Consider the following 23,699-nt stretch of genomic DNA (forward strand, 5'->3'; position numbering starts at 1 on the left):
TGTTGGTTCTTCTGTACATTGAAGACAATGTGACTGTGCCAGCAGTCTGGAGCCTCGAGCTGGGGGTCATGGGCATGCTATACAAACAGTTTACAATACTCTCTTGAAATCTCTTTCTCTCCAATCTTTCCATTTTGCAAGAGGGTGGGGAGGGGGGGAAAAGCAAGTAGGCAATCTCTCCTTGCCCTTCTCCTCCTCTCCTCTGATCTTTCCCTTTCTCCTTCATCTGCAGACCAATGAGATTGAAGAGGGACTTCAAGGGAGTGAGCTCTTTGCTCTTTTCTACATCAAAAGCAATGCAATCATGTGGCAGCCTGGAGCTCAGACCCATAGACAGTATTACAGTATTCTTTTGAAGTCTATTTTTCTCCAATCTCTCTGCTCTGTGAGGAGTGGGAGGAGAAGAAAAAAAGCAAGCAATTTTGGTAGTCAATCTCTCCCCCACCCCCAAATCCATATAACTGAAGAATGCCCAGATTGAGGAAGGGTGATTTGAGTTTTAAACACTCTTCTATGATTACAAGTGATAATCTTGCAACACAGGATTTACTGCTAATAGCTTTTGTTTATTCCTTTACTTTTCTAATATAATAAACCTAGCTCTAAAACAAATCTGTTTGCATTTCTTTTTCAGGTATCTACTGATATGGAATCTTCACCTGATAAAGATAAGATTTCAGGTCTGTTGACTGAAACTTTCTCTGTGATGAAAAAAGAATTGGATTCCCTGAAAGATGGCAATGGACTTCAAAGGAAGAAAGATCAACTGATGCAACCACAAAATATAGTTGGAATGCCATTAGGGGAGGGCAGTGGTGAAACTTTACCTAGCCCTCGGCACTTTGGAGATGACCAAACTCTTGCCTTGTTGGAACAATACTCAGAGTTACTGCTACAAGCTGTTGAACGACGTATGGATAAAAAACTTTAAATATAGTTTTCAACAACAAACACTTTTAATGGAATGCTAAGAACCATACACAATGGACAAAAACTGATGGATCATTATCATATTGACAACTTGAAATAACACTTTGGGGTGTTTTTTTAATCCAATGGGCAAATATCTTTTCTTTTAACAGAAACAGTTCTGTCCACAACTTTTTAAAATGTGCTGGTCACAGTACTAATCTCCTTGTGCCTATCTCCTCCACGAAGAGTGTTATAAGAAATATTTGGCTTAAAAACCATTCTAGCAATTAAAGAGAATTGGTCAATGGTCAGTGGTCCAGGAATGGCCCAGCCTAAAACTGCTGACTTAATAGAATGAGATCAAGCTGAAATAGCTTTGTCCCTCTGCAGTGTTATCTCAAACTAGGCATAGACTATTACAACTGTTATTTATTAATTTATTTTTACGATTATAATTCTGAAACTTTTACCTGGGTTTTGTAGTTATGGTTATTTTGACATCTTTTCCACATTTATAGTGTGAGAGATTTGATATAGTAAATATATTGATGGACAGCAGGTAGGTTATAGAACTGCTTTCTGCTGTAGCCTGCATTACTGATTTTTGCTTCCTTGTTCCTCTTTATTATGCCAATATGTTTTAATTTTGTATTCAGCATTATGATCATTCTGCTTCTGTTTTCTGTTTAAAGAAAATCCTGTGCTCTATTTTTCATTGACATTTGTTTCCACAAATCACCTATCCTTTGGTTCTACGTCCAGAGATTTGTTACAAAGCTTGTTGGTTAAAAGAAAGGCTTTTTAAACCTGTAGTTAAAAAATAGTTGTACGTTTCTCAGGTTTTATGTAAAACCATATCCATCAGAGTCAAATTGATGCAGTTGAATAACTATCCATTTTTTAAAAATTCTTACAGCTGGGTTATGTCAGTGGCATCAGCTACTGGACTCATGATATTAGCACTGTTCTGTTTTTGTGGATATAGAAATGTAGAAAAGTTGATATGATGGGGAAGGGGTAGTGTCATAAAACAGTCACAGAACAGAGTGATGAAAGCTTGTAATCAATACAACTTCTGGGAAAGCTTCAGATATTCCTAACTTCCCAAAAAAGAGATCCCTTTTCTCTGTCTATGGCTGAAATCTGAAAACAATCCAAGTGTGAGTGTTCAGGAAATACTGATTGCTATGACATTACTATTCTATTTCCTTTCCTCCCTTACACTGGAACATAACTAAAGCTTACTGTGTTCTACATTATACCAGACTTCTCCAATTCCGTATCAATTAGCCTTTGTTCAAACAAAGAAGGAAAGTAAGTGCAGATCTACTACATCCTTTTAGCTACAGTACCCTTTGTATTGAATTATTAATCCTAACATGTCTGAAGTATTCACTGATAAAAAAGAAACCTTTTTAAAACAATAAAGTTATAAAACTTTAATACTACTCTCTCAGGTTAGAATAGCAGTGTTTCTTACTGGTGATCTGATCATTTTAATAAATGGCTTCACTGTTGTAGCCTAGCCTCCATCTTCTGCCTCCTAGTTTTGTTGAGGTTAAAACAACTTTGTTGAGAATTCTTAGCCGGTATGGTCCAAATTAAAATTCTGAAGATTTGCGCTCATAGTCAATCTAGAGGATACCATGGTGAAATAGGCTGATTTAGATATTCCTGAGTGGCTTTTGTACTTGCATTTTGTAAACTGTCATGTGAACATCTGTCTTCATTGCTCCAGATAGCTGGCCACCTGTGGTATAGCTTTTTGTCTGAATCTCATTAGCTTTCATCCAGCACCACTGCAGCGTTAAAGAAATCTGCAGAGCTGTTCCCGTTTTGGCTGTCCATTGAACTCCAAGGCTGGGGACTTGGAGCAGTTAGTGCTGTTTAATTATGTCATTTCTGGATTTGTTTAGATAATTCTCTGAATAGATTTGAATGATAGTTGACACACTTCTTAAAACTGAGCTTTTTTCTTCCAGCTATAGATGCTTGAATCTAGAGACACAAGAAAAAGAGTCTTATTGCTAAGGATAGACTGCTGGAATATACTCTTAACTTAAGTGAAAATTAAGGTGGCTTTTTTCTACACATCCATGTTGGGAAATGTCATAATAGCCAAAATATCTTCTTCCTGTTCATATCTAGACTGTAAAAAGTGTTCAATGCTCAGGAATCTTTCCTATGCTGGAACACATGCACTCAGGTAAAGAAGTCATGCTTCCAGATATCCTGTGGCATGAACAATGAGAAATTCAGAATGTCTATTCAACCTTGACAGGGTCAAACTTTCAAATGTCTTTGGAAATAAAATCAACTTGCTGATAATTTATACCTCAAGCATTAACAAGTAATGATTAATCAGGGACTGCCTTGGATAAGAGGCAACATCAAAACCCCTGTTAATTTCAAAGCAGTTTCCAGTGAATATGTTTCATTGTGTTATTCTTATATCAGGACCTATTTATTTTCATAGACCCAAGTAGGAAAATACTGTAATACAGATAGGGACTTGGATGTGAACTAGAACTGTAGTTTTGTGAGTCTTGAGTAAGTAGATATTTAAGGAGGAATGGATAGGCCTGTAATTTCTAATATTTTGTTTAAAGGCATACTGAAGGCTTCTAGAAAAGTTATACGACTGAGAATCAGTTGATTCAAGGAGTGAAATAGAATGAAAAAGTTCTGGAATGGAAGAGAGACATTGTAAGTAGGGTTAGCAATTAAACAATAATGTAAATGAGCTCATAATTAAAAATTGAGATATGTTTGTCTTTTGAAGTACCCTTTATTTTCCCACTAATACGTATGATTTGGGCATGGGGAAGGAATATTCTCAGTCAATAAAATTTCTCAAAGCCATTTGAGTTCCATGAGATTCTGACCTCCTTTATTTTCTCTATGCGGTCAGGAAGAACCAGGAGAAAAGTCTACATATTCTCCATGGAAAATACTTGATGTAAAATACACTTTTTAGTCATTGGTGGCACCTTAGTAGACTTATAGTAATTCAAATGTAAACTTTGGAGCATTGCTTTTTAAAAAGTTAGATTATAAGATTTGTGACAGTAAAATGTCAGCTAGCATACTTTTGTTTTCAACTGCATGCAGCTTTTCTGGTGTTATTATGGATGTCCATTAGCCCTTTAAGGAAACTTCAACATGTTATCTAGGGAGAGGAAAAATACAAATGCAGTATTTCAATCTGCTATTTCTACTGTTTTTAATGTATGCATGCAATTTCTACATATTAAAAAAAAAACCTCAAAGAGAAACTATAAAAGATCCATTTCTGATGTCATATTTGCATATTGTCTCTGTGTTTTCTGAAATGTTTCTTAATGTGATTTAAAATTTCTTATACTATTTCTCTTTTCAAAGATAGCCTTTATTAAAAAAAATACTGTGCATGCAAATGAGACCTATCCCTGTTTCTATAGAAACACAGGAAAACTTTCAAAGGCTGAAATATGTGCACACCAGTTATAGATATATGTATCTGGTATTTCTACATTTGAATGTCCTGTTACGTACCTGTACTTGTTTTCTTTTTTGTATAAACATCTTTTTGATATTGGGGCTTATTCACTTCTCCTTTTCACTCCAGTGATCCAGAACTTATTGATCCCAAAGAAAGAACCAGCCAACACTGAGGACAGTGTTTTAAAACATAAATAACATTGTCATGTACACTCAGCCACTGGATCTACAGAATCCAATATTTAAAATATGACATATTCAGAATGCAGAGCAGCTACTGTATGTCCCTTTGGGTACTGCTGGCTAAATTGTTATTTCTCTAGATTAAAAAAAAGAATATCCTGTATTATTTGTAAATAATAAGCTGAAGCTGGGCTGCTTATATATTGGGCTAACCTGCTGTAAATTAGGAATACAGTAAGCCATGTCTACACAATGTATCTTTAAATCTAGGGTACAGATAGCTTTTATCTGTGTTCTTTCAACACTCCCTTTTTATTTTACACTTGTTTCAAAGGAGAAAACAACCCTAAACCTTCTTATTTATAAATTGTGTTTTGTATCTTGACTTTAATGGAATATGAACCTTTTACAATGTCCTTTTTTAATTATTTGAAAATTGTTTTAATGGTTGTTGGGGATTTGCACTGTGAGCGACTTTGGGGGGGGTATTTTTAATTCTGCATTCATTTGTATTCAATGTCTAAATTTCAATAAAGAAATTTATTGTTACAAATTTACTTTCATGCTATTGTTTACTATGATTTTGTTAAGGCAATTGATGAACTCAGTGGGGCTACAAAATAAAGTGGAATATGCTATATTTCCCCCAGTAATTTTGAACTGAGAAAACAGGCAAAAGTTCCTTAACTTATCACTACTTATTGTTCTATAAATCAATTTCCTGTGCAGTATGTGCAAATGTACATTTTGCAGGTCAACCCTCTTAGTAAACTGAGCCAATTGTTTTTCCATATGTTTCAGCAATAATCTGTTAGCCAATTTAGCTACAATGGGAAGAAATATTAGTACAAATGTACTGTATACAGAAAGACTTACATATTTTCTTGTGTACTAATATGGTATAGATGGTAGTAATTGTAGTAATAGTTATAGTTTTGCTACAGAAAATACTTTGATTCCACAATACTGCTCAGGAGAACCACTTTGGAGTAGTGGTTCAGGCACTAGGCTAGAAACTCAGAGACTATGAGTTCCAGTCCTGCCTCAGCTACTTAGCTAGGTGATCTTCAGCCAGTCACTATTTCTCAGCCCTATGAAGGAAACAGTGACAAACCACTTCCAAAAAATCTAGCCAAGAAAACTGTAGAGTATTGTCCTGGGAGTTGGCAGGAGTCAAGACTGATTGAAAGGCACTATTTATTAATTACTGGTGCAGAATGCGGCCGCACGGGGGATTATGGGAGCAAGAGGGCGCTCCCATGTGATGCCTCTCCTGCGCGAGCTGCATTGGCTTCCAGTGGTCTTCCGGGTGTGCTTCAAGGTGTTGGTCACCACCTTTAAAGCGCTCCATGGCATCGGACCTGGGTATTTGCGAGACGCCCTTCTGCTGCCGATAGCCTCCCACCGACCAGTACGCTCCCACAGAGAGGGACTCCTCAGGGTGCCGTCAGCCAGGCAATGTTGACTGGAGACCCCCAGGGGGAGGGCCTTCTCTGTGGCAGCATCTACCCTCTGAAATGATTTGCCACCGGAGATACGAAGAATACCAGATCTCCGGGCCTTTCGCCGTGCCCTAAAAACTTTTCTTTTCCATCAAGCAGGCCTGGCGTGACACCCCCCCCCTTTTTAGCTCTTTTTAGCTTTTTAAGTGTAAATTGGGTTTTAATTGGACTGTTTTAAATTGTGGGCCAAAGCTGTATAATTCTTTTAATTGATTTTAAATTTTGTATTGGTATGTTTTTATCCTTGGCTGTGCACCGCCCTGAGTCCAATAGGAGAAGGGCGGTATATAAATTGAATAAATAATAATAATAATAATAATAATAATAATAATAATAATAATAATAATAATAAAATTAATTAAATATATATAGCTGCCCATCTCACGAGAAGTGACTTTATGAATATTGTATGTTTGCCTCTGCATGTTTTACAACATTTGCATTGTATGTTTTGCAAATAAACCCTTACCTATGGTAATGGATAGGAGAGTCAACTTCAGTGAGATGAGCAGCATACAAGCCTGATAAATAAATACAAAAAGTGATTGTGAGTCTGGACTCGGCAGGATTATGCACTGCGATTAAGGTAAACTAAATGAGACATACTCCTTAATCACCATTGAATTTGTGGTCTGGATTGGGATGATAGTATTTTAATTGGGTTGTCAAAAAGCATATTTTAATGATTATATACGTTTACTTTGATTTGGGAGTGAGCTGAAACTGCATCCTTCGAACCAATATTAGTATACTGTGGTTTGCTTTTGGCATTTTTCTGCCAAGTGAAACCTAATTAGAATTTTTCCAGCAGGGGTGTGCTTGTGTGATGAGGCGTCTCTAGGGCTGAGGACTCTTCTGTCTTCATACTGAACCTAACCGCAGAACCTGAAATCCAACACAATTTTGGACAGTTTTTATCTTGTGGGGATTGTGTGAAACTCGTAAATTTTGTGGCGCCGCTGGGGTTTACATTTAACACGTTTTTCCTCCAGAGAAACTGCTCGTGTTCTTTTCATGTATTCAAATCATGTTTATACTTGTATCTGTTATCTTATATATGCTTGACAACTAAATACATGAAATGGTCTTGCACACATGCCACAAATTACACAAAAAAGGCGGCCCGAGCGCTCTGTCAGCTCGAGACCCAAACGTCTCCCTTCTGTCTCGCGACTGAAGTCGGGGGGGGGGAAGAGGGGGGGCGGAGCCGTGAGGCGCGTGCAGCGTCTTCCTCTGCGGAGGGAGAAGGCGGAGCCTGGGAATGGGCGTGGACTAAGGCCGGGTTGTTCTGTGTGTGCGCTCAGATAAGGCTCCCCGATGGCGGAGGCTGAAAGGAAAGAGGGGACGCTGCAAGCGATGAAGCGCTGTTTGTCTGATTTTCCAACCGAAGCCCGGGGTGAGCGGGATCTGGCTGTGTAAATGAGAGGCACGTTAGAGGCAGCGAAAGCTACACCCACCCAACCCCACCCTTCGGTTCTACCAGTGCATAAATGGAAGTAAGAGTATACAATCCACTTATGGACTAAGAATAACCGGAAGAAAAGAGAACGATAGTTATTTAATACCAGGCTGGATATTGCAGCGTGTGAGACCACATTCTTTTACAGGGGGAGTTTTTTAGGATTAGAAGTTGTCTCTCGCCGATTGGGCTCTGCGTTAAGGCGATCCAAAGATCGAGGGATGCCCCCACTTCTCTGCCCTGGAGATCTGCAAAAACGAAAAAAACCCTGACTGCTAAATCTGCCTCCCCCCCCAAATAAAAAAAGCCGGCATAGTTTTGCTGCCATCTAGGGAACATCCGGATATTTGCATCGCAAAGTTGGTAGTGCCCCACGTGGATCATGATAACCCTGGCGATCTTAGAATCCCGGTTTCCATACCAATGTGTTGGCTACTTTCCAAAACAGGGAGTTCTGGTGCACAAAATACTGTACATTCTGTAACAAAGCAGTGATAATGAAATGTCATATGGAGGCATTTGGTAGAAATACAGCTAGGCAGATGGGGCATAACATTACCAAAGCCTAGGCCCATTCAATTGTGGCACTTAGCAGTCCCAACCTGCACAGCAAAAATATAAGTATACAGTATAGTTTTAAGAATTATTCTACTGCCCCGTCTGTTACTGAATCTTCTGGGAAGAATGAGAGAATTATAACTGCACCAAGAAAAACTGTAGCCAGAGTTGTCAAATGATTGTCAAAAGTTGTCAAATAATTGCAGTGTTCATGGATTTTTTTTCCTCTGTGAATAGAGTTGTGTTGGTCAGAATCCGTGCCATACCTTGATATTCTTCCGCCTCCCCTGGAATTCTACCGGGAATGGATCTGCCCAAACAAACCATGTATAATCCGAAATGCTTTCCACCACTGGCCGGCTCTGAAGAAGTGGACCTTGGGTTACTTGAGGTAGGAGGCTACAAGTAATAAAGATGGGATGTGTGCGCGTGTATGTATATACACACACACATATATACATACATACACGCGCCCGCATACACACACCTCAATCACTTATATGATGTCTTTGATGATGATGTTTCCAGCACATCTGAGAGTGTTCTTGCCTAAAATATTGTGACTATTTTTTCTGGCATAAATCTGTGTTACTTGCACAAAGATAAATCTCTTCTGATATTTTTGTTGCAGGCGAATAATGGGCTCCAAGCTGGTGAGTGTGGCAGTAACCCCCAATGGTTATGCTGATGCAGTTTATCAGGACTGGTTTGTTATGCCAGAGGAGCGTCATATGCCTTTCGGTGCTTTCTTGGACATTTTGGAGAAAAAGATAACTTCTCCAGGGGTGTTCTATGTGCAGAAACAGTGTTCAAACCTGACAGAGGAATTTCCTGAACTTATAGGTGATGTGGAGCCTGAGATACCTTGGATGAGCGAAGCACTGGGTAAATATTAAAATCCCAATATTCCAAAATTGGTACTATATTAGGCAGCTACTTTCTGGCTTTGGAATGCTCCAAGTTTGCATTGTTCATGGAGATGTTGCAATCAAAATTGATGGTTTTATTACTGTGCATGTAGTTCCCATATAAATAATAACTTATGTGCCTCTTGATGATGTTGGTTCACAATGGCCAAGAGTCTTTGAGTTGTGTAGTAGAGATTGCCTGCTAAGACTTTAGCAGAAGTATTTTAAGCTGTTAAATGCAGTTAACATTATTTTGTGTATCCTAAATTAAAAATCAAATGTTTAATTTGTCAAACACATGCAGGCCAGCCCAAGGTTTTTTAAATGTTTCATAAAGCCCTAAAACCACAACACTAAAACTGTACAGTGAAATCTATTTAAATAATTATATCTGGGTGTTGCCAAACTTGCAGAATACTAGGAGAAGTTTCCTTGGTGGGTGGCTACTGCAGAAAATTGCATTAGATGATTTATTAGATCCCTTCCAATTCCTAAAGAATTCCTCATTTTCTGAGTTTTAATTTTAAGTAAAAATCTGAAGAGAATGAACATGAGAAAGACAGTTTAGTCTAGTTGTTAAAGCACCAGGCCAGAAACCAGGAGACTATGTGTTCTGGTCCTGCCTTAGCCATGAAAGTTGGCTGACTTTGGGCCACTCACTCTCTCAGCCCACGACATCAGACTTGGTCGATCTGAAAATAGCAGACCCTGCATTTTCAGGAAAATGCTAGGAAGGAAAAAAAAATAGAATGAAAATGAGCCTGTTGTCAGCTGCTTTCACTGAGAATATAAAATTATTCATCCTTGTGCATAATAGTGATAATATATATTTCTGAGACATTAACAGCTGTTTCTTCCAGATTTATTTAGAAAGGATGTTAAGAAAGGCAGCTAATTGATTGAGTGAAAATAAAATTCTTTACCAGTAGATCTGCAAGATAAGATAACAGAAACCCAGACCCTTTTTTGATTTGACTTTTTTTAAAAAAAATAGGAAAGAAGCCCGATGCTGTGAATTTCTGGCTGGGAGAATCTTCCGCAGTAACCTCATGTACGTATGAGATCAGTGCATTCTCTGCTGCACCAAAGGTACTTTTTCAAGAGGCAACTGGCTTTCTGGTTTTTCTTTGAAGACGTTTTGCTTCTTATTCAAGAAGCTTCTTCAGCTCAGAAGTTTCCTGGATGAGAAGCGAAATGTCTTCAAAGAAAAACCAGAAAGTCCAGTTGCCTCTTGAAAAAGCACCTTTGAGATAGTCATGACCTGGATGACTGACAATCTCCATAGACATTCTCTGCTGCAATTCATAATTGGAAGGCAAATTTGGGCACCAAAACATTTTTAAAAAAATAAAGGAAAATTTCTTTTGCGGAACAATATTTGAAATATCTTCCTTAGTCCTAATTGTTACTATAACTGAACCTAGTTTCCTCCACTCCCACGTTGCAGTTACTTCATCTGGACAGAATTTTGGAGGGAAGGAAGTGGGTTGGAGGGGTGATCAGAAGACACAGGATTACAAATAACAGGCAATGATGCTTGGACTCAGTTCAGGGAATCGGACAGAGTGTAATGAAAGGCTTACCTAGAAATCTCTTCTGAGTTTTTTTTTTCCAAGTCCTGATTGCTGAATATCATTATAATCTGTATCTAAAATGAGTGGTGGATAGCAAAATAAAAAACCAAGCCAATTCATGGACTGCAAGCATATGGAATTATGCTAGTCCTTATAAATTCATGCTTGTGCTTTATTTTTGTGCTATGTTTGTAATGGAGGTAACAAATGACCAATTCCCTCTTCCTTTTCCCAGTCTTTCATTTTTCTCCCTCCAATCTTAGTACACAAAGACCATTATGAAAACTTGTACTGCGTGATTTCTGGAGAGAAACATTTTTTGTTACATCCGCCAAGTGACCGCCCCTTCATCCCATATGGTAGGTATTTTGAGAAATGGATAGGAATGGTGTTGGCTACATGACGCTGATATTTTGTGAGTCATTCAAAAAATGCCTGGGCTTCAACTTCTCCAATATTTTGCTATACAGCAGGGACTGTGGGTTTTTTTTTACTAAGCAAAGCAAGGATAATCACCATACAGCACAGATGCATATTTGATAAATACAGCTGAGGTTTATGAGAAGCTTGGAAAAGGCATAAGAACATGAGATCCTTTTGGTACCTCTTGGCCCATCTCTCTTCTGTTGCTTTGGCTATTTGTTCATCCAGGAGATGTTAACTGTAGTCAGATGAGGAAAACATTATAGGTAGTCCTCGACTTACAACCATTTGTTTAGTGACCATTCAAAGTTACAACAGTACTGAAAAAAGTGATTTATGACTGCTTTTCACACAACCATTGTAACATCCTTTTGATCATGTGATTAAAATTTGGACGCTTGGCAACTGGTATATATTTATGACAGTGTCCTGAGATGTGATCACCTTTTGCAACCTTCCTACAAAAGCGAAGTCAAGGGGGAAGCCAGATTCACAAGTGTGTTACTAACTTCACTGCACAGGTTTCCTTAACAACTGTGGCAAGAAATGTCGTAAAAAGGGGCAAAACCAGGGGTGAAATGCTACCAGTTTGGACCAGTTCACCCAAACCAGTAGTAAAAAAATGCTATAGGTTTGGGCAAACTGTTACTTCCGAAATCTGCTTTCTAGTGAATCTAAATCGTGCAGCACAGCTGTTCCCTCTCCCCGCTGTTCTACTTACCTTGGAAAAGGCTTCTTAAGCCTCCTTGTTCAGCGCTGCGTAGTAGCACTTGTGTGCATGCGTGCACAGTGTGTGTTTGGCACCCACTGTGCATGTGCACGCAGTGAAACAGTAGCAGACTTTGGAGCATTTCACCACTGGGCGAAATACACTTAACAACTGTCTTGCTTAGAAAAGAAAATTTTGGGCTCAATTGTGGTTGTAAGTCAAAGACTACCTGTGCTTCGGCATAATGCACTACAATAACCTTTCCTAACCTGTTACTCTATAAATTATTGGAACAATAATTTTGTGGGCTGGGCATTTTGAGAGTTATATTCCTCAAACATCTGGAACACGTCGTGCTGGAGAAGGCTATACTGTAGATCTCAAATTTTTGGCACAATTTTTGGAAGAAAAAAATCAGTAACCAAACTAGGGATTACATGGGATTTGTGGGTTTTTTCCTGCTTTTAAAATATTTATAAAAGCATCTACGTGAAAGGGGGGACATTTTGGAATGATGCTGTTGGTAAGGGGGAGGGGGAGGGTCTACTGCTTGCTAAATTCCCTTCTTCTGAAATTGCTGTTAACTTTGAAGGAGAAATGTTATGGTTAAAATTTTCCAATGCTGATATATATTGAGGAGCTAGAATTTGGATTGATTAATCAAAGAATTATACGGTATTTATGCTGTGTATGGCTTCTTTCCAAACTCTTCTTCCCAGTGTGGCTTAAAAAGAAAGGCAGAAAAAGAGAATTCCAGTCATGAATTCCCACAGAATGCCTAATTTGTCCTTAATATTAAAACAGATAGTTTATATGTGGACTTATATATGATTTTTAAATATTTATATAAATAAATACATACATACATATACTTTCCCCAGCTATATATACATTCAAGTTCAGATTTCTGGAAAAAATGATTACTAGTAAAACAATCTGTTTCAAGGGTAACAATCTGTATTAAATGGTAAAATACCCCATGGTGCTCCTGTGAGTTTGCCACATTGCCCTGAGGTGCTGTGGTACATACACAGTGTGGGAACTGCAGAGTTAATCGTAAACAATACACTTCTGTATGTACTTCATGTTCTAGAGTTATATCCACCAGCAACTTACCATATCTCAGAAGATGGGTCATTTGATATTCTGGAAAATAAAACGGCAGAGAAGGTATGCTTAACTTTCAGTCTACTTTATAAACTTACTATTATATCTTATTAGTTTAAAAATATTTTAATGATCCTCCTCTCAAGTTATCAGGTTGCCCTGCGCTGATCCCGCCTCCTCCTCCTCAATTCTCCATGCTCGGGGATGGGGGGGGGGGAAGTAATTGCTCATCTGCTCTGCTGCCTGCCCTGTCCTCCCCCCTTGAATGGTCCTCCGTTGCCCCCTCTCCCTTGCTGGCGATCCTTCCCAAGCCCGAGGGACCTGGGACTGCCTTGTCCTGCTCCTCAGATCGTTCCTCCATTGGCCCTAGCTCTGTCTCATCTTCCTCTTTGGATTCGGGCTCCGACAGGGCCATGACACATGTTGGAAATGAAAAAAATGCACTGAGGAGAGGCTTCCGTCTAGCTACTCTGCCATAAAGCCCAGATCGGTATAGGGCGGCAGTGATGGTTGTTCTTCTGGAACTCTGTCCCATCTCTACACTTAATTGTTTTAAAAAATATTTTGATATTTGGTTGTATTGCTTAATAATTGTGCAGGATTCTATTTTCAATGTTTTTCAAATATTTCTCTTAAATGATTCAATTCTGGAAGAAATAATTATCTTATTAATATCATATTAATATCATATTAACCTTTCATCCACAAAGGTACCCTGGATCCCTTTAGATCCTTTAAGTCCAGATCTGAAACAATACCCAGAATATGCTCAGGCAAAGCCTTTAAGATGTACTGTGAAGTCTGGTGAAATGTTGTATCTTCCTTCTCTTTGGTTCCATCATGTTCAGCAATCACATGGCTGCATAGCAGGTAAGAAAAATGCCGAAGGTATCTTTTAATTTATAATAGCTACAAGCTCACCAGATTTCTCTGTCAATATGTAAATGATTTCCTTCTTCTGTCTTCAGTTAGATTGTATTCAATGTTATTCCAAAATATCAAATCAAATCTTTATTATCATCATAGGCCAGTATAAGAAAGGTGGGATGCAGTCAATTTAAAAGCATAGAAAACACATCAGAATGTACAGTAACAAAAGAAAAAAGTGAAAACCTAGGTGATGTATAGGATATATGTATTAAAAATGAAAGTATATATAAAAAACAAGAAGCTTAAAAAGAATCTAAAAACAAGAGTAAGAGCATTAGATGAGCATAGGGATCTTTAAAGGTTATTATACTTACCCAGCAGGAGAGATATTGTGATCATTTCAAAACAAACCACTTGTAGGCATAGATCTGGCTTCACTCACTCAAATTGTACTCATGGAATAGTTCTGCAGACAGAATGTTAGAGAGAGTCTTCGGTGACCTTGAGGAGATTGCAAAAGAAAGAATTGCTAAAAATGACCTTTATCATCTTCTAGTAGTTGGGATTTCTGCTTGAAATAATATTTATTTTTTGGAAGGCAACTCAGGATCCAAGCCAACCTTTAAATAGATGAGATCTGAAAATAATATTGTATTTGAATTGGAAAGTTCAAATTCTACCACTATACTTTGACAGTTTAGCAGTTTCTCTGCTGCAGTTTCTCTGCTGCAAATCAAAGTAAGAATTGCATATATTCTGTAAGTAGTCCTTGATTAATGACCATTTCTTCAGTGTCTGTTTGACGTTACTGTAGTGCTGAACAAGTAGAACTTATGACTAGTCAGCTCTGCACTCTTATGATCATAAACTGGGTGTAAGGTCTCTCCTCAGTGGTCCCCTCAGGAAAACAGAACTCTTGAAACAGGTAGCATTTTAAAAGGAACTTTTATTGGGTGACAGTGATAGCAAAGAGAATAGGCAGGATCTAAAGTTATCGCACTAGAACGTTAGATTAAAAGTTGTTTGTCAAAACCCCTCCCCACTGCTCAGTCCGACAAGAGCCAATCACCAGATGTTGGGTTGTTGTGAGAACTTTGAGCTGAGAAGGTGATAAGCTGTTCTCAGGCACCGTACTCCCATCTTCTTCGGAGCTGAGACAAAACAGATGGCCCCAGGCCCATCCCTCCCCAGGAAGACACATCAAAGTAAAGGACCAAAGCAAGTGACAGATCATAAAAATACCAAGGCTCCCTCCTCCCGCCAGAATGGCAGCGTCCTGATAGGGAACTATGGGGACCTGACACCGGGCCTTGGCAACTTGATGGTTGCAGTGTCCTGCAGGCACATGCTGGCCATTTGTGACCTTCTCTGCCAGCTTCTGGCAAGCAAAGTCATTGGAGAAGCTGATAGGGAAGTTTGCAAGTCATTCCTGTCGTTCACTTTTGTGGCTTTTTCTCCTGAGGAGCCCAGCTATGGAGTACACAGTCCCCGGGAACTCATTCAACTTAGTGTGCACCTGCCAGCAGCACCCACCCGCCACGCACTCCATACCATGCTCACATGACTGCATTCACATGGCAGCCACCTGCGCACCTTCTGCACCTGTATTCTCCCCTCAGTCACTCTTCTGCCATGCCACAGCAGTCACTTACCTGCCCGCCAGCCTGCTTGCCAGCTTGCCCGGGATTTGGTACTTCTTGCCAGCTTTCCCATGAATTTTGCTTGTTGGAAGCTGGCAGGGAATTGCAAGGGGGTCCTCACTTAACAACAGCAATGAGGACTGCTGGAATTGTGGTTGCTAAGGGACGAGCTCACGTAACATTGCTGTTTGCTTAGCAATAGAAATTGCACTCCTAATTAACATAATTAAGCAAGGACTACCTTGGTTATGTTCATTTAAAGTAAAGATCATCTTTACAATGGATTCTATATGATGTCTCACTACTTCACACCCACCACCCCCTTTTTTAAAAAGTAAATTCTGTTTCCATGAAAAATACATAAAACTAGATTACATTTGAAAATATTGTATCAGAATGCCATTATAGCCATGTAGTAACTAATGCTAGTAATAAAGTTGTTTATTGAAGCAGAACTGTTTAAATCTCTTGTCTGAGTTTATTTAAAATGGGCAGAAAAATTGGATTACTTCCTTCCAAGGTTCCAATGACAGAATCTCTAAAAACCCAGTGTTGCATTGAGAATTGGTAATAATATTAAGGGTAGAATCTTCAGATTATCTGTATGTTTGGTTTTTAATTTGCATTGAATCATAGAGTTCCTTATAAAGCTTAAATTATGAGGTAAGAATACTATTAATACTATTAAAAGACTTTTTCTTTCTTCCTCAGTGAATTATTGGTATGATATGGAATATGATCTAAAATACTCCTATTATCAGCTGCTGGATTCTCTCACCAAAGCTGCACAACCAATGTTGGATTCTTCTTGGAACAGCTGAACTTTTACATCTGATGTGGAATTGTGCTTACAATTTTTCTATATCTTTATTCATATAATTTAAATAAATAATTGCATAATTGATCTCATAATGCAAAAGGCAATTTTTATATCATATGAATGCATTATAGGAGATGTTGGCCAAACTATCTTACACAGCTGTTTTCCTATTTTTAGTGAAATACTGTATTTTTCGTACTATAAGACGCACCTGACTATAAGACGCACCTGACTATAAGATGCAGCTAAATTTAGTAGAGGAAAACAAACCAAAAAAAAAAGTTTTTGGCCTACCTTTTTTCGGCCCTTTTCCAATCTTTTTTCAGCCTGTTTCCGGGGCTTTTTTCAGCCCGTTTTCAAGGCCTTTTTTTTTTTTTTTTTTTGCCCATTTCCGAGGCTTTTTGGGGGTGTTTTTGAGACTTTTTTTGGCCCATTTTTGAGTTTTTTTCAGACCGTGTTTTTTTTTGAAAAAACGGGCGAAAAAAAGCCCCCAAAACGGGCTGAAAAAAGCCCCGAAAATGGGCCAAAAAAGCCTAAAAACAAGCCAAAAAATGATCTGAAAATGGGGCATACGGAGGCCAAAAAAAATGGCAGGTGGGTGCAGCTTTGGCAATATTCAGTCTATAAGAGACACAGACATTTTTGCCCCCTTTTGGGAGACAAAAAAATGTGTCTTATAGTCCAAAAAATATGGTACTTTGCCTCATCACTGTGTCAGTTACCAAATCATATTCTGATTAACAGTTTTATCTTTTAAAAATTAAGCAGATTTTCTATCTTCATTTCAATGAGATTTCAGGTTAATGTTTGGAAATGACACCATCTACTTCGTGTAAAATGGATTCCTGCTGATAAAGTGTTTTAATGCCCTCAATATCATTCAACATCTGTATTTGTCTGTTGGATGAAAAAACATGGAGTAGTATCTGCTAGCTTTCTGTTTCTTTACCCATTAGGCCTTCAGGCAATATGGTCATCTCTTAGTTTGGGCCTTGTTCAAGCATTTCACTATGTCACACAGTTTGCACTGCAACCATTGCAACATTTCTGAGTTTCAAGGATAGAAGCTTGAAATGAATGAAGTGGATGAACACGTACCCAGCAACACTTCAGAATGAAGTGGATGAACACGTACCCAGCAAGGAAAAGAATACATTGCAGAATACTTACTTTTGTCATAATTTCTCTGACAGTACAGATAGTATTCAGGTTACCACCTCATTAATCCCTATAAACCTATAATGGGATTAAATGGGCTTCCAGCTAAACCAGTGGACGACATGATGGCTACTATGTGTCCTAACTACACAAACTGCTAGCTTTATTTGACCCACACACTTCTATCTCTGTGAGGACTGATGAACTGAGGATGATTAAACTCTTCCCTTGTTGGAACAATACTCAGAGTTACTGTTATAAACTGTTAAACGACATATGGATAAAAAAAATCTGTTATTGAGGGACTACTTATTTTTTAAAAGATTGTGGGGTACCACAAGGTTTCGTCTTAGGCCCAGTACTCTTCAACATCTTCATAAATGACTGATTAGGGAACAGAAGAGGAACTCCTCAAATTTGGAGATGACACTAAACTGGGAGGAATAGCCAACACCCTAGAAGATAAGTTCAGGATCCCAAAAGATCTTGACAGACTTGAACAATGGGCCCTATCCAACAAAATGAAATTTTAATGTAGAAAAAAGCAAGGTTTTTACACTTAGGTAGGAAAAACCAAAAATACAGATATAAATTAGGCAAAACCTGGCTCAAAAACAATAACTTGAGAGGGACCTAGTGGAAGATCACTGAAATATGAGCCAATAGTGTGTGTCAGCAGCCAAAAAAGCTTATACAATCCTTGGTTGTATAAACAGGCATTGAATAAAAATCAGGTGAAGTACTACACCTGGAAAACTATCCAGTTTTGGTCGCCACATAACAAAAATGTTGAGACTGGAAAAAGTGCAAAGAAGAGCAACTAAGATGATTAAAGGCCTGGAAACGAAAACATCAAGAATATCAAGGATTTGAGTTTGGCTAGTCTAGAAAAATGGACTAGGGGCCGCATGATAGCAGTATTCCAGTATTTGAGAGGTTGCTACAAAGAGGAGGGGATCAGTTTATTTTCCAAAGCACCAGAGGGAAGGAAAAGAAAGAATGGAAAGTAGTCAAGGAGAGAAGCAACCTGGAATTAAGGAGAAACTTCCTAACAGAACAATTAATCAATGGAACAGCTTTCCTCTAGAAGTTGTGGGTGTTTCATCACTGGAGGTTTTAAGAAGAGACTGGAGAATCACTTGTCTGAAATGGTACAGGGTCTCCTGCTTTAGCAGGGGGTTGGACTAGAAGACCTCAAAGGTACCTTCCAGCTCTGTTCTGATTGATTGATCTATTATTGTCTGATGAAGACAAGCATAATTAAAGAATTTGCATTGTTTGTTATGGCTGCAAAGGAAGATGCAAAAGCACATTTTGACAAATAGTGCTGTTAATATTATGGGGGGGTCTGTTGAACTAATATGATTGCTGTAATTTCATGTGTTCAACATCTATGGTTGCAAATAAATATTTACATAAATGTGCAATAAATAAATAATCTTTGGGCTCCTAATGAACATGATTTACAATAGACATCATGGCAATATTTTAATATGCCAGTTGTTTTAATAGGATATTCTCATATTTTTGAGTAGCTTTGCTGGTCACAAAATCTCTATGTCATATAACTAAAGCCAACGTTCTCACTTTTGCTTTTTGATTGCCAGTTCTGCTGTGCAAGAGGGCAAACTCCAGCAAGGCAACTCTTGCAATCACTTGGCAGTTCGCAGGGCTGATTTGACTTCTGCTTGGTAGCTCCCGCCCATAATTTGTCAGAATTTTGTGACTATTTTTATTTCTGATTTTAAGAACTACATTTCCCAGAAACCCTCACCGCATGGTTTTATTCGCCGCCCTAAATCCTTCGGATTATAAACTGGGAGCCAAAGTCCAGAGAGCAAAATAAACCCGCCCGGGATCTGAGCAGGGGGAGAGGGAAGCTTGGCGGGCTTTAGCAAAGTTGCTCAGATGGCGGCGCGCATTCTGATCTTGCCTTCTCCCGCCTGCCTGTATGACGAGCCAGTCCAGGTGAAGATCGAGGGCCTCTCTCCGCTACAGGAGGTCACCGTCTCGGCCTCTCTGGTGGATGAAAGCGGCAACCTTTTCCAATCGCGCGCCTACTATCGGGCTGAAGGTAACGGAGCCTTGGACCTCAGCTGCTCCCCGTCGCTGGGTGGGAGCTACTGCGGGGTCGAGCCCATGGGCTTACTGTGGACGCTGGAATCCCTGACGCCCCATAAGAGGCTGAGGAAGACAAACGTCCTCACCCCTTTCTGTGTCACCTACGAGGTGTACGACGGGCGCGGAGTCAGCGGCTCGCTCCTTTGCCGCTGCCGCAGCGAGAGGCGCTTCATGGCCGAAGGCGTGAAAAGAGTGCCCGTCCGAGAAGGCCGGCTCAGAGCCACGCTTTTCTGCCCGCCCGGTGAGTTGCAACTTGCCCGAGTGGATGGGCTGAAAGGCCGGGGGTCGCGGGGCTGAGATCCCTGAAACAAACACGCTTAGCAGGCAGCGAAAGACCTCGCTGGAAACGATTTCCTCCTTAAAGGTAGATCATTGAAATTAGCGGAGCCCCCCCCCCCTTCCATCCCTGGAGTTGCTTTTGCTTCCCTTCTAGGTTCCCAAATCCAGGTCCAGTCATATGAGCAAGACTGGATCTCTAGAAATTGCTATAGAGTACAGCTCTACTGGTGATGTCTTAAGAGTGGCAGGTGTGCTTTTGATTTTTAATCTCCATTTTATGCCTTTCTTCTTCCCTCCCAAGTCTAGGTGTTCTTCGCTGTGGATGCAACATATGGTGTACGAAGTTAAAGATTAAAATGTCACAGTTGTAGGCCATAAAACCTGGATTAAAATTCGAAGGAAACTAATTTATCAAACAGCAGCATTAAATCAAAATAGTTAATATACAGAATTTTTCTGGGTGAAAAACTCCCTGGTGCCCATTTATCATAGACTACGCAGTGAAGCAAGGCTTCACTAGTACTCTTAAAACAGGCCTGTCCAGCATTTATTCTACAGGTGTGCTGGATATCTCTAAATCTCTAGATGGTTTGATTTGAGTTTCTACTCAATTCTGGGGCTGGTCTCTGAATTTTCTTTCCAAAAGTATTAGCCTGTTTGGTTTTATAATCCTGTAAAACCCTGTTCTTTTTCATGTCTTTTTTTAGGCCCTGGACCTTTCCCAGCACTTATTGACTTGTATGGATCAGCAGGCGGAATGGTGGAGTACAGAGCAAGTCTTTTGGCAAGCAGAGGTTTTGTTACACTGGCGCTTGCTTTTTTAGCTTTTGAAGATCTCCCCACTTTCCCAGAGTTCATTGACTTAGATTATTTTGGTGAAGCAATAAAGTTCTTGCAGAAACAACAAAAGGTATCCAAACAAACTAAGATCATGGGTGATGGGGCGTTGACTTTTGAGCAAGAAATAATGCTTTTGTAGTTTTGTAGTGCATCACAGTTAATCTTTAGTCTTGTTGGAACTGAAACCCTTAGTTTATACTGAGATTCATAAATGCAAATTTATCTTAAGCTGATGCTGAAGCAGTCTTGGGTTTGATTCCAACTTGTGTTGCAAAAAGTTCTATTTGTGCACCCTCCCTCAACTTACTTTTCTCCAAATTTGTTATGTATTTTGAATCTTATAATTGTAGATCATCTGAAGGAAATGAAGTTGGGAGATAAATTATAATTAATGGGGAAAGAATGAATATAGATATGAAAGTAATCCTTTTCCTATGGTTTCAGGTTAAATCGACAAAAATTGGAGTTGTGGGACTATCTAAAGGTGCAGATCTCGCTCTTGCCTTAGCTGCATTTTGTCCAGACATCCAAGCTGCTGTCAGCATTTCTGGCTCAGGGGTAAATGCTTTTTTCCCCTTGAAACTGAAAGGACACATCATTCCACCTTATCCTTATAATTTGGACAAGGTTAAATCTACTGATGTTCCGAATGTACTGAATTTTACTGAAGTAATGGATGACCCCAAAGACCCATCGACCTGGCCATGCCGCATCCCTGTTGAAAAGTCCTTAAGCAAGTTCCTCTTCATATGTGGACAGGATGACAAACACTGGAAAAGTCAAATGTTCTGCCAAGAAGCTGTTAGCCGCCTTCAGCAGAATGGATGTCATGTGGAGCTCTATTGCTATCCTGGAGCTGGGCACCTCTTGGAGCCTCCTTATATGCCCTTGTGCTATATTTCATTTCACAAGGCAATTGGGGCCCTTGTAGTCTGGGGCGGAAAGTGGAAAGAACATGCAGAGGCACAGGAAGATGCTTGGCAAAGAATATTAGCCTTTTTCAGACAACACTTGCTGGAGTCAACTTTGAAAAGTACTTTATAGGATGCAGTTTCGTACTTGCTTGTAAGAAAGGCAGAATTGCTTGTCCTACTTTAGATGTCAGTTGGTAACCAAGTTAAACTCAGAGTGATGGTCTTTAGAAAGTATATTTTGCCACTTTGAGGTACACCAATGGGGCACCACAATTTTCATTAGTTTGGTGAAAACTCTTCCAGCTGCAGACCTTTAAGAATAGAATATTCTTAAGTGCCTCTTCAGTGCCTCTTCTGCAAGGGCAGAGACCAACTTTGGGTTCATCTTTTTCCTTCATGGTTTACAGCCCTTTCAACAAAGTGGCCCAGACAAGGAAGTTTTGATGGGGTGTTATACGGGTTTTTAGCTTTATCTGATTTAATTAGGCATTTTAACTTTGTATAATGGATTATTTTGGTTTTTATTGTTGTGAGCCGCCCTGAGTCTGTTGGAGATAGGACGGCATATGTCTAATAAGCCTAATAAAATAAAATAAATAAATAAAATAAATAAGTTTGTATCTCAGCAGGTGCTAGGTTGCTGAGCCCATCATGAATATTCTCTGCAGTTTCTCACCATGAACAGTTGAGAGATTTAACTTCATTTTAAGACTCTTCTCTCTTTTTTTATAGTCAGGTTTTTTATTTATAAGTATTTTGAAGACTTATTTTGTCTGGGCATTTCATTTTACAAAAGAAGGAAAAAATAACAGATATACTGATAGTAATAATGATTATACACATAATTAAAACCGTATTTATAATTATATTAGCTTATTTATCATCATATTAATTATAAACAACGTATTTTATTTAAAAAATATATTAAAAAGCAGAGACATTACCCTGCCAACTAAAGTGCCTAGAGTCAAGGCTATGGTTTTCCCAGTTGCAATGTATGGCTGTGAAAGTTGGACCATAAGAAAGGCTGAGCGCCAAGGAATTGAGGCCTTTGAACTATGGCGCTGGAGAAGACTCCTGCGAGTCCCTTGGACTGCAAGGCAATCAAATCGGTCAGTCCTAAAGGAGATGACTGCTGACTGCTCTTTAGAAGGCCAGGTCCTGAAGATGAAACTCAAAATACTTTGGCCACCTAATGAGAAGGAAGGACTCACTGGAGAAGTGCCTAATGCTGGGAAAGATTGAGGGCAAAAGAAGAAAGGGACGACAGAGAACAAGATGGCTGGATGGAGTCACTGAAGCAGTAGGCGTGAGCTTAAATGGACTCCAGAGGATGGTAGAGGATAGGAAAGCCTGGAGGAACGTTGTCCATGAGGTCGCGATGGATTGGACACAACTTCGCTACTAACAACATTTATGATCATATTAATTGTACTAGCATACTTATAGTTATAAACAACATATTTTACTTACTTATAACAATCTTCGCCCTCTAATTCCGTTAATTTCCTGTGTAATTTATTATAAAATTTTTCTTGTTTTATGCTTGGTGCATAAATTATTACTAACAGAATTTTCCTATAGTTTGTACTTATTTCCATTATTAAAATTCTTCTGTCTTTATCACTAAATATTTTCTTAGGGTTTAACCAATCTTTTATATATTCAGCAATCCCTCTTTTTTTTTTCTGTGCCAATGCCGAAAATACTTCCCCTAATTTAGGACATTTTATGAGATCACTATTTTTTTCCTTAATATGTACCTCCTGGAGGCAGATGATATCCATTTTCTCTTTTGGTAATCTTGATAGTATTTGTTTACGTTTAGTAGCTGAGTTGATGTTGTTTATATTTAGTGACATCATCTTTATTTCATTTTCCATCTTCTTACTTACCCATTGATCTCAGTCCTCTCCTTGCTCTGTTCTCAGTCTGTGCTCTGGTTCTGGCTCCTTCCCTTACTTGACGCTCTACTTCCTTATGGTCTCTTGTGTCTTGTTCTACAATTTTTTCTTCCGAAATCTGATCTTCCTGGCTTTTACTTTCTCCTTCTTCTTCCTTGCTATCTTGTTCGTCTTCCCTGCTTATATAGTGATCAGAATGTGTCAATCCGAAATTTTTTCTCCTGCCACGTTATCAACATCCCCTCCAGGATGAGCCATCGAAACATCACTCTATGTTTTAGTAATTGTGTAGAGAGAAAGTGATAACTTCGTCTTTGCTCTCTTACTCTTTTTGGAAT

General features: G+C 39.1%; 3 protein-coding genes across 7 annotated transcripts in view; all 3 read left to right on the forward strand.

Annotated features, from left to right (window-relative positions):
• Nucleotides 1-5,132, forward strand: part of MAPKBP1 (mitogen-activated protein kinase binding protein 1) — a 131,238-nt gene extending 126,106 nt beyond the window's left edge. For all 4 annotated transcript variants that reach the window (XM_034417791.3, XM_034417794.3, XM_034417793.3 and 1 more), the window contains one exon: nucleotides 635-5,132. In XM_034417791.3, coding sequence (XP_034273682.2) covers nucleotides 635-931 — 297 coding nt within the window. In that variant the 3' untranslated portion in view covers nucleotides 932-5,132. The remainder of the gene's footprint in view (nucleotides 1-634) is intronic.
• A 2,204-nt stretch (nucleotides 5,133-7,336) lies between these two features.
• Nucleotides 7,337-16,229, forward strand: JMJD7 (jumonji domain containing 7). Of its 2 annotated transcripts, XM_034417789.3 has the most exons (8): nucleotides 7,337-7,473; nucleotides 8,332-8,485; nucleotides 8,726-8,979; nucleotides 9,997-10,053; nucleotides 10,840-10,935; nucleotides 12,802-12,878; nucleotides 13,526-13,685; nucleotides 16,037-16,229. In XM_034417789.3, the coding sequence occupies exons 1-8, from the start codon at nucleotides 7,395-7,397 to the stop codon at nucleotides 16,144-16,146; spliced, it is 987 nt and encodes a 328-aa protein (XP_034273680.2). In that variant the 5' UTR covers nucleotides 7,337-7,394; the 3' UTR covers nucleotides 16,147-16,229. The 2 variants fall into 2 exon arrangements, with proteins under 2 accessions (XP_034273680.2, XP_034273681.2); XM_034417790.3 differs by lacking the exon at nucleotides 9,997-10,053.
• Nucleotides 16,230-18,925: 2,696 nt separating this feature from the next.
• On the forward strand, nucleotides 18,926-22,109 carry LOC117665649 (acyl-coenzyme A thioesterase 1-like). The gene is made up of 3 exons (XM_034417788.3): nucleotides 18,926-19,665; nucleotides 20,411-20,613; nucleotides 20,988-22,109. The coding sequence occupies exons 1-3, from the start codon at nucleotides 19,212-19,214 to the stop codon at nucleotides 21,585-21,587; spliced, it is 1,257 nt and encodes a 418-aa protein (XP_034273679.2). The 5' UTR covers nucleotides 18,926-19,211; the 3' UTR covers nucleotides 21,588-22,109.
• Nucleotides 22,110-23,699: the final 1,590 nt, after the last annotated feature.

This window comes from Pantherophis guttatus, chromosome 1, assembly GCF_059756535.1.
Source record: "Pantherophis guttatus breed Tessera chromosome 1, ASM5975653v1, whole genome shotgun sequence".
Classification (NCBI taxonomy): Eukaryota; Metazoa; Chordata; class Lepidosauria; order Squamata; family Colubridae; genus Pantherophis; species Pantherophis guttatus.

What these genes read in the sequence shown, in the direction of transcription:
- JMJD7 (XM_034417789.3), top strand. Translation starts at nt 7,395, where the DNA reads ATGGCGGAGGCTGAAAGGAAAGAGGGGACGCTGCAAGCGATGAAGCGC. An exon ending in TGGACCTTGGGTTACTTGAG is followed by an intron (nt 8,486 to 8,725) that starts GTAGGAGGCTAC and finishes TTTTTGTTGCAG; the next exon opens with GCGAATAATGGGCTCCAAGC. An exon ending in TTGGATGAGCGAAGCACTGG is followed by an intron (nt 8,980 to 9,996) that starts GTAAATATTAAA and finishes TAAAAAAAATAG; the next exon opens with GAAAGAAGCCCGATGCTGTG.
- LOC117665649 (XM_034417788.3), top strand. Translation starts at nt 19,212, where the DNA reads ATGGCGGCGCGCATTCTGATCTTGCCTTCTCCCGCCTGCCTGTATGAC. An exon ending in CACGCTTTTCTGCCCGCCCG is followed by an intron (nt 19,666 to 20,410) that starts GTGAGTTGCAAC and finishes GTCTTTTTTTAG; the next exon opens with GCCCTGGACCTTTCCCAGCA. An exon ending in TCTTGCAGAAACAACAAAAG is followed by an intron (nt 20,614 to 20,987) that starts GTATCCAAACAA and finishes CTATGGTTTCAG; the next exon opens with GTTAAATCGACAAAAATTGG.